This window comes from Trichosurus vulpecula, chromosome 2 (assembly GCF_011100635.1).
Source record: "Trichosurus vulpecula isolate mTriVul1 chromosome 2, mTriVul1.pri, whole genome shotgun sequence".
Taxonomy (NCBI): domain Eukaryota; kingdom Metazoa; phylum Chordata; class Mammalia; order Diprotodontia; family Phalangeridae; genus Trichosurus; species Trichosurus vulpecula.
Window position 1 is genome coordinate 55,647,090 of NC_050574.1, and position 10,374 is coordinate 55,657,463.

At 52.8% G+C, this 10,374-nt stretch overlaps 1 protein-coding gene across 1 annotated transcript in view; it reads right to left on the reverse strand.

The window, feature by feature from the left end:
- The window catches only part of WNT4 (Wnt family member 4), a 44,916-nt gene extending 37,022 nt beyond the window's left edge, over window positions 1-7,894 (reverse strand). Inside the window, exon 1 of the mRNA XM_036742615.1 lies at window positions 7,818-7,894. Coding sequence (XP_036598510.1) covers window positions 7,818-7,894 — 77 coding nt within the window. The remainder of the gene's footprint in view (window positions 1-7,817) is intronic.
- Between the last annotated feature and the right edge of the window lie 2,480 nt (window positions 7,895-10,374).

Genomic DNA, 10,374 nt, shown 5'->3' on the forward strand with positions numbered 1-10,374 from the left:
CTGGATTTTGGAGTCAGAGGAGCTGAGTTTGCCGGCCAGGCCTGATACCTACTCGATGCAATTCAATAAACATTGATTCTGTATGTTCTTCTGTGCTACACGATACTAAATGCCACTAGTAGGCATACAAATTCTAAGAAAAGGAGGTGCTGGAGGAAGTGCATTCCAAGCGTGGGAGCACAGCCTATGCAATGATGTGGAGATGGGAGATGGAACCTTGAGTTCAGGAAACAATAAGCAGCCCAGTCTGACGGGATCCTGGAGTGCATGAAGGCGAGCAATGGAAAATAAGTTTTGAAAAGCAGTCTGGTGCTAGATTGTGAATGGCTTTGGGTGCCAAGCTGAGGAGTTTGTAACTTATCTGAGAGGCAATAGGGAGCTGCTGAAGATTCAATCACTTAATCCCTCTGGGCTTTATGTTCTCTGACTGTAGAACAAAAGCTTTGGGGATGGCTTCCAATGTCTCTTCTAGCTCCAAACGTTATGACTTTACGAGATGCAACAACATAGATGTTAGCTCTAAAATTTAACTGGAAGCCCCCTGTTCCTAGAGTCAAATGCCATCATTCGTGCATTCATTCACTCATTCATTCACTCACTCATTTACTCATTCATTCATCCAGTTCTTCATCCAATTTTTACTGAATACTACTCTGCTCAAGGAGCTTAAAGTTGAATATTGTATGCGTGCAGCTTTAATGCAACACTTTGTAGCACAATGGAAACCATGATGGATTTGAAGTCAGAGGATGTGGTTCAAATCCTCGTCTCATTTTCCACGTCTACAAAATGAGGGTCCGATTGACTAGGTAGTTTCTCATGTTCTTTCCAACTTGAAATCTGGGATGCTATGAGAGCATGGTATAGCACAAAGAACCTGAGACAGGACTCTGGAGAAGGGGGGGGTGATCCCTTCCAGGGGGTGGCTTCACAGAGGCAGTGGGGCACACCCTCACCTGTGAGTAAGCAAGTTCAGTGGCACACACCTGGGCTCAGACTGATGCCTGCCCTCCAGATCCACCCTGCACATGGGATAGAGCTGCAAGCTTGGCTCATCAGAGTCCACGGTGGCACACCATACCACACCACACCCACATTTGGGGAATTACACCCAGCTGGGGCCTGTGCCCTTCTGACATGCCCCAGGGTGCAGACATACTTGGGACACACACACACACACACACACACACACACACACACCTGGGGAATCAGTCAGAATGAGGATAACCACCCCTTTCCCAGAGGGCTGGGCATTGAACACTGTGTGCCCTGAGACAGGCCTGGGCACACCTGCTGAGGCTCAGGCAGCACTCCTGGCAGTGCCAAGCAGTCACCCTGGGGTGTCTTCGGGAGGCCAGGTGGGGTCTCCCCTGATCTCTCCAGCCTGGAGGAAGATTCCTTGTCTGTGAGGCGTGGTAAAAAAGAGTCAGAAGACAGACTTCAAATCCCCAATCTGCCATCTGCTTTCATCTACCCGACCTTACCCAATTCCCTTCCCTGTCTCTGGGCCCCAGGGTACTTTTCTTTAGAATGAAAGGGGTGGACTGGAAGAACCCTAAACTCCCTTCCAGATTGAGCTATTTAGAAGAGAAGCTGTGGGTCATAGAGTATACCCTGCTGCATTTGGTGGGCAGGAAGACTTGACTTCAAAGCTTGCCATTGACATTTATTAACTATGTGAACTTGGGCAAATCGGAGCCTCCATTTCCTTACCTGTAAAATGGGCATAAAAGCACCTACCTTAGAAAGTCATCTTGAGACTTAAATGAGATAATGTGTGTAAAGTACTTTGCAAACCTTAAAGTACCATATAGATGTCAGTTATTATTATGAAAATGATGGAATTATCATAATAATATGGAATATAAGAAAACAGGCAAAAGGGGAAACTTCTACAATCCTTGGTGCCTATCCCATGATCCTGTCTAGACTGAGCAAGTGCTTACAAAGCTGGGCCGGGGAGGAAGCCAGCACACCCCAATTCCTTTCCCCACCTTCCTTCCTTTGGTCCAAGTCTCTTATCAACCCAAGTATAAGATTATAAGGCTGTAAGGAAAGGAGCTTACCCAGTCCAAACCTGTCTGCACCCCAGAACCTCAGAGTTGGGAGGGACCTAAGCTGCCATCCCTTGGGTCCGACCCAGACCTGAATGGGAATCCCTTCCACAAAATCCCCAACAAGTGACCCTCCACTCTCTGCTTGAATATCTCCAAGGATGGGAAGCCTGCTCCTTCCTGAGGTGGTCCATTCCCTTCCTGGACAGCTCAAAGTTCTAGTAAGGCTTTCCTGATATCAAACCTAAATCTGCATCTTGGCCACTTTCATGAAGGAGGAGGCAATGGATTTGCAAAGAGGCAGTGCCTTGCCTGGGGTTGTTCAGATGGCTAGCAGCAGATGCAACAGGGAACCCAAGGTTTTTGACTCCCAGTCTAGTTCAGGCTTCTTCCTCCATGAACACAGCCTCTCCATGCGTTCATTCACTCAACCGGCACCTACTATGTGGTACAATCTGCTATTACAAAGACAAAAAAGAAAGGGTCCCAAGAGAATCACCTTGGGGCAAGCTCCTCAGTCACTCGCTGGGAGTCAGCACTGCCTTTCTGTGAGAACGAGGAGCCACATTCGTCCATCGATTCCTAGTACATCGTGCTTTAGGTACAATGATCTGTACCTATGTGGGGAGGATGCTATCCTTGTAAACTTTCCCTGCTCTCCCAAGCCCTCCCAGCACTGTGTATTTTATTGTTGTTCAGTCATCTTTAAGTTGTGTCCGACTCTTCCTCACCCCCTTTGAGGTTTTCTTGGCAAAGATACTGGAGTGGTTTGCCGTTTCTGTCTCCAGCTCATTTTAAGCCTAAAAGTGGGGCTCAGAGGGGTGAATTCATTTGTCCCAGGTCACACAGCTATGAAGGAACAGGGCTCACTTAATAGCAACAGTGGAAAGAAAACTGGATTGGAGGGTCAGGGGATCTGATCTCCAGTCCACTCTGCTACTTTCTACATGTGTGACCTTGGGCAGGACACCTTTATAAACCTCAATTTCTTCATCTGCAAAATGTGGGGGTTAGACCCATTCTCTTCCAGCTCTAGATTAAGGACTCTATGAACCTAGGGTTTCTGGAATCCAATTCCAGGGCTCTTTCTCCTGCCCCTTTAGAAAGGATGAAGCTTCAATTTGGAAAAATGCTTCAGTCTTTTGAGTAAGATCAGGAATAGTACCTTGCCTTGGCCCATCCTGAGGGTCTATCAATGGGAAGGGAAGGGAATTAGCATCTGTTAAGGGCCCACTATGTGCCAAGTACTGTGCTTAGTGCTTTACAAATATTATCTCATTTGATTCTTACAACAAGCCTGGAAGGTAGGTAGATGTGCTATTATTATCCCCATTTTCCAGTTGAGGAAACTGAGGCAGACAACGGTTAAGTGGCTTACCCAGGGTCATATTGCTGTAAGTGTCTGAGGCTAAATTTGAACTCAGCTCTTTCTGACTTCACTGTGCCTTCCTCCTTTCCATTCAGCTGTTCCCTTCCTCCTTCTCAGAAAAACAATAATTCCTTCCCCCCTCATTCCTGCTTCCCCCTGCCCCAGTTATATAGTGGTCTCAGTTTTTCAAAGTACTCTGTAGCCACTGGCTTAGTTGATCCTCAGAACACCCCAGGTGCATGGGCATTGCCCACAGCAGACTATTTGCCAGAGGTCCAACAGCTAGTGAGTGGCCAAGCCAGGAGGAGAACCTCATTCCCCCAAGGACTGGAGCAGTCCCCTGGCCACTGACTCAAGCTTTCCAAAGGGTGCTGAGATCCCATATCTGTGACTAGAGCTAGACCAAAGCAGTTCACCATGCCTAGTGCAGCCACACACGCTCTGTGTATCCACACACGCTCTGTGTATCCACAGCCTACATGTGTCAGGACGAGCCCTGTTCTTTCAAGCGGATTTTCACTGCCTGTCACCCACACCCAGAACCTTTTTCTCCCACAGTTCTGCCTCCCAGCTTCTTTCAACCAAAGCCCCACCTTTTGCAAGAAATCTTCCTCAATTCCCCTTAATGGTAGTACCTAACCTGGAAGTTATGTCCAATTTATCTTGTTTGCATGTAGTTGTGTCCATGCTGTCTCCCCCATTGTTTCTGTGTGCTCCTTGAGGGCAGGGACCGGCTTTTCCCTTTCTTTGTATCCCCACTGTTTAGCATGGCACATAGTAGGTGCTTACCAAATGTTTATTGACTGACACAGACATTAAGTAACAGAGCCTGAATTTGAACCCAGCTCCCTGATGACAAATCCAGCATACTTTCCAATGTGCTGCTATTTCACAGGTCAATCTTGCCTTCCAGGGGGATGACAAGCTTCTTGAGTTGTCAGGCCTCTCAAGGAGAGGCTCTCTAATGCATGAGTCAAGGGGCAGCATGACCAAGTGGGTAAATTAGGGCACCTGGAGTTGGGAGCCCTGGGGCCTGGCTTCAATACTTAGCAGCCCTGTGACCACGGATCCCAGGAATCCGTTTGGGGATCAGAGGTCTAGACTGGAAGGTACTTCAGAACCCAGCTAGCACAACCCCTCATTTCCAACTTTAGCTTCAGCCCTTGGACGGTGGGGATTGTTTTATTTTTATATCCCCAGCACCTGGCATGTTGCAGGTTCTTAAATAAATGTTTATTGATTGATGAGGAAACTAAGGCCAGAGAAGGTCAAGTGACTTGCCCAAGGTCACACAGGCAGTCAGTATCAGAGGGAGTATTTGAACCCAGGTTCTCTACCTCGACCTCCCCTCCCCCAGCCATGAGCTTTTTCCAGCGTACTGTACTGGGCAAATTGCTTACTGGTCACTATAAAAGAGGAAGGACCTAGCGATACCCACAGTACCTGCCTCAACAACTTTTTGGAAGCTGGAATACGACAATATACTAAGTGTCCCAAAAGTCTTAGTGCAGCCCAGAGCTCTAATACCTTAAAACTGCATTAAGATCTTTGGGACATTCTGTTTATAAAAGTGCTTTATAAACTTGGATGTTAGAGAAATGTGAACTACTATTGCTCTCTTTTTTCTCTTTCCTACTGGTGGGGGGGTGCAGTGTGTTGTGTGCCTTTAGTCTAGCTCTGGACACACAAGAGGGGATCAGTGATTCAGTTTAATAACCATTTATCGATTTGGGACTGGACTACACACCTTTTGAGGTCCTTTCCAATTTGGAGAGTCTAGTCCCCCTGGATTCTCTGAAGCATGTGGAATGCCTGTTGATTGACCTCATCTTGGAAGCCGGCCAGGAGCTGAGATGCCAATGCTCAGGGCAGTGTAGCCTCAGAAACCTTCCTTTGGCCTTTGGTGGTTGAAGGGGTGCCGGCCAGGCTATCCCCAGGATCTGCTGCCCCACAACCCGACTCACCTGTTGGCCCCAGAGAACAGGTTTGCCAACCTCTGCCTCTACAGCTGCTTCCCGCTCCCATAATATAAAAACTGGACTGCAGAAGTTCCCTTTGGTCTGTATAGGGACCCACTGAGTGCTGTGATGTGACTGAGAAGTGGGAAGGGGATTCTCCTGCTTGGGGGTGGGGGGGGCTGGTATATGCATGTGATATGTGTGTATCTGTAGTGTAATGTGTAGTGCCCTCAGTATCCCCAAAGGATCACAATTCCCAGCCAGGACAGAAATCGGCATTCAGTGAAAGTGAGAAGACCCCTGACTCGGCATCAGAAAAACTTGGGCTTGGTTCCTGGCTCTGTCACCTAGGATAAATCACTTTCCTTCCCCTAAGACTCAGTTTCCTCTTCTGTAAAATAGGAAGATAAGGATTTACAGTGTCCCTCCACCAAGGTCAGAGGGATTACAGGATTGAAAACTGGAAAGGATCTTGGAAATCATTTCATCTGGTTGTTGTGGGCTAAGTGCCTCCTGAACTATAAAGCCTTGTAGAAATGCCTGCTAATGTTGCTTCCATGTACTTCCACTCTCCACTATCCGGGCGGTAGGAGAGCCCCCACCCCAGCTGGCCTGGCTGCATGTAGCACTTGGCTCCTTGATGAGATGCCCAAGACAAACAAACAGCCCTGACTCAGACTGAGCTTAGGCTACTGACCCCTGGGACCCCAACTCTCTCCCATGGAGGCCAGAACTTTGCTGACAAGGTAACAGGCCTAGGGCTCTTCGGGCACCGTCCCCGGAAGTCCCCACCCACTCAATCCTGGGGGTCTCCTCGTCTAGCTTCAGAGGTTTGCTATCCAGTTCCCACCCAGCTGGGGGGGGGGGATGTATGGCGCTGGCCTGGGTTTGTGTAAGCAGCACGGGGCAGCTCCCGAAGTGTTAATCAAATTAGGAATCCAAGAAAAACAAAACTGTCTACCAGCCACTTGCAGCCTCCCCCAGGCTCTGCCCCAAGTGGGTCTCCTGAGCAGCTGGGAAAGTTCCACATCACTTCAGTCCCCAAACTCCCCGGTGGCTCTGACCCCAACTGAACACAACTCCTTCCCAGCAGGCCCGGCAGGCCACAATGACCTCATAGCAACAGCCAGTGGACACTTAAGGCAAACTCATGGGAGACGTTTGTTCTCCAGTCTTCATGCAGAGAGAAAATTTTTTTCCTCTCTCCTCGGTCTCCATGGAAACCCCAGGCTACACTGTTGGTTATATCCCCCCTTTAGTCCTCGGATCAATATTGGGGTCTAGGCTCCCTGGGCAGCGAAATAAAACAGGACTGGATTATGCTCGCAGGTGCTGCTGCATCTGAGGGAAATGGGAGGGGGGCAGATACCAGGGTGGAGGGAGAGGAGGAAGGACTCCCCCCTCCTCTCTTTGCACTGGCCTCTTTCCCCAGACCAGCTCCAACACCCCCTCCCATCCCAGGCTTCGGTGACCCTCCAGGGATCACAGTTCCCCTACACATGGGGCAGGGGTAGGGAGAGCTAGGTTCCCTCAGGGACCCCTGAAGGCCACTGGCCCAACTACAAGCTTGGGAGCTGGGGCGGGGGCGAGGGGGGGGGCGGGTATTGGGTGGAGAGTTCCTTCTTTCATTCAGTCCAGGCCGTGTTCTTCCTTGGGGAAAGGGATTCAGGACCAAACCCAGGTCAGCAACATCTCACCCGCCATTAAGAAACCACACTGGCCCCAGCCCGGCCCCTCTCACCGCGCCCCCCCATCTCCCTCATCTCCCCCCCCCCCCCCGGCCGCGCTCCGGCCCCTCCGGGCACAAACAGGTCCCTACACGCCAGCTCTCCCGCGGGCTGCCGGCGGCGGCACCTCAACCCGAGCACAGGCATCTCCCGGGGACTCTTCTTGGGATTAACCTGCTATTAAATCCCTGAGCCTTTCTCAGTAATTGACTTTCACAACAGACCTGTCAGAGCCGCGCCAGCCGAGCCCCAGCCGGAGAGGGGAAGGGCAGGGGACCCGAGGCGAGGGAGGCAGGAGCGCCCGGGGAGTAGGAGGCGGGGGCAGCCAGGAGAGCTGCGCCCATCTGCCCGGGACAGGAACCCCTTCTCCCAGCCCCAGCTGCCATCTCCCACTCACACTACCCGCGCTCCCCCAGCTCCGGCTCCGGCTCCGGCTCCTCACTAGCTCGGGGCTGCCCAGGCCGACAGCGGCCCCGAAAGACTGGAGTGCCCGCTGGGGGCTCTTATTCCGTGGTGGGGGGGCAGGCGGGAGGGAGTCTGTAGAACACCTGCTCGGCGCAGTGCGGGCAGCCCAGGTCCCTAGCCCCCCGTGCCCAGTGCCCTCAGCCGCCTGGCACCACCCCGCGCCCGCCGGCTCCTGCCCTGCCCTGCACTGCTCTGCCCTCCCGAGCCCTGCTCCGCGGCTCTCCTCTCCCCCAGCCCCACTTACAGCCAGTTGCTGGCGGCGGCCGAGAAGACGGCGAAGACCAGTAGGCGCAGGGAGCGCAGGCAGGAGCGCGGACTCATCGTGCCGCCGGCCCCCGGCCCGGGCAGCGGCCGCGCTGGGACCCTCCCGTCGGGGCTGCAGGTGGGCAGCCCGCGGGCTCCGAGTCCGACTCCGGGAGCCAGAGCCGGGGCCGGGCCGGGGCCCGCGCCGGGCGGGGAGGGGAGGGCAGGGCAGGGCAGGGCAGGGCAGGGGGCGGCGCGGCGGGCGGGGCGGGGCCGGCCGGGCCGGGCCGGGGCCGGCGAGCAGGCGGGCGGGGGCCGGCGGGGCGCTCCCTGGTCTCTGCGCCGCTGCGCTGCGCTGCGGGCTGCCCGGCGGCTGCTGCGCCCGCTGCCCGGCTCCGCGCCGAGCCGACTGTCAGCGCAGCCCCAGAGTCCCGAGATGCGGCGCAGGAGGGAGCGGAGAGGCGGGCGGGGGGGCGGGCCGGAGGCGGGCCGAGGATGGGGTTACCTGGGCGGGCCCAGCGGCCCGGGACACCCCCCCGGGGGGCGGGCCGGCCCGGCCCGGGGCTGGGCACGCTCCCTGCTCCCTCTGCGCCCGGCCTCCCTGTGGGCCCGGGGGGTCAGCGCGGCCCGGGCCTCGGAGCCAGACCCGGACGGTCCGCGGCGCCCTTCGCCGCTGCTTCCCCTTCCTGCTCCCCAGGCCAGCTCGGGACAGCGAGGACCCAGCCCGAGGCCCCAGGGGGCTGTGACACAGCTCCTCCAGCCCAAGACTCGCGGCCCTGCGAGTCCCGGAGCCAGTCCCCGCCTGGGCCAGGGGAAGCAAGGGGCGAGCTGCTTACGCTTGCGGGTGCTCTGGGTACGGGGCACTTGCATCCAAGCAGGCACCGCGCTGGCTCAGCCCTCACTCCTTTTCTAGGGTCTGCAGCCCTACTTTCCCCATTTTCTCACTCTGTAATGGAAGGGGACACAGTTTCAATTCAAAGGGTCTTGGTTCAAATCCTAGCTTCCTCCCTTATTCTCTCTGGGACCCCGGGTAAGTCACTTCACTTCCTAGGGCTTCATTTTTCCTCTGTGAAAGGAGGGAGTTGGTCTATATCAGGGGTTCTAACCCTTTTTCGTGTAGTGGACCTGGTCCGGTTTGAAGCCTATGGTTACCTTCTCAGGATAAGATTTTTAAATCTGTATGATAAAATACAGAGATTACAAAGGAAATCATTAATACTGAAAACACCGTTATCAAAATATTAAAAAAAATAAGCTCATAGGACCCCCTCAAATTTACTCTCAAAATAATTCATAGACCACAAATTAGGAATCCTTCCACTAGATAGTTTCAAAGATTTCCAGCTCTCATTCTGTGATCCAGATTCAACAGCCCAGGGACCCGGGTGACAAGCTCAAAGGGCCCTCAGGGGGGAGTCCCGAGATCAGAGTTCTCCCGGCCTTTGTTTCCTCATCTGTAAATTAGTGGGTAGGCTAGTAGTGCCTGGCTAGACAGAGGTGCTTAATAAATGCATATCGATTAACGATTGATTAGCCCTAAGGTTTCTAAGTGGCCCCTTCTAGATCTGATACTGTTAGTTCTAAGGATCATTTTCTGCTCTGATATTCCCTGTTCTGAGGCCTCTTCCAGTCTTACCTTCTGTGTTCTAAGGAACTTTCTCTGCCCTGGAAAAGGCCTCTGCAGAGCCCAGAGTTGCATAGTACAGGGGAACTAAGGGACCCACAAGAGCTGTGGCTGTCTGGCTAACGAAAGGAGGAGTGAGCCATAGGGTCTGAGTGAGGTTCCACCTCACTGTGTGACCTTGGCCGCATCACTCCTCATCTCTGGGCCTCCTATTCCACCCGCAGTCAAATGGAAATCCTACTCCTTCAGAAAGTAGTGAGGTCAGGGATGGGAGGGAGAGAACTTTTTTGAGAAAGACTCAAGGTGCTGCTTCCAGTGTGGACCTGGGTGAGAGAAGTTACTAAATACCGTAATGGGATGACAATCATCCTTTGGCTCTGCAATAAAATCTTCCCTGATTGTTCTGGACTACATCGATCTCTCCCTTCCTTAAAGCATTCCTCTAGTGACCTAATTACACACTTCCTTCGCTTTGGGTATAGTGGAAAAAAGCCCTTAACTTGGAGTCCAGGAGACTGTATTCTAGTCCTTGTTCGGCTGTAAACTTGCTGTGTGATGTGGGGCAATCCCCTTGAGGTCTCTGGGCCTCAGTTTATTCATTTGGAAAATAAAGGGTGGATCAGCGGTTCACAACTGTTTTTTTTCTTGAACCCCTTTCAATAGTAAAAAACACATTGTGAACCCCCAGGGTAATTTAATATACTTCTGCAATTGTTCACTGCTTAAGGCACCATTAAAGAATTTTTAGTGCTACCCCTCAGGACAGTCGTTTTGAATCCTCGAAGGATTTGAGAACCACGGAATGGGAACCACTAGACTGGATCAGCTGGAAGGTCTCTTCCAGGACTTAGAGTTGGAGGTAGCAAGCAGCCTGGGATAGCGTGAGGAGTGTTGGGTGAGGAATGTGAAGTGGGGTGTTTTTTTTTTAAACCTG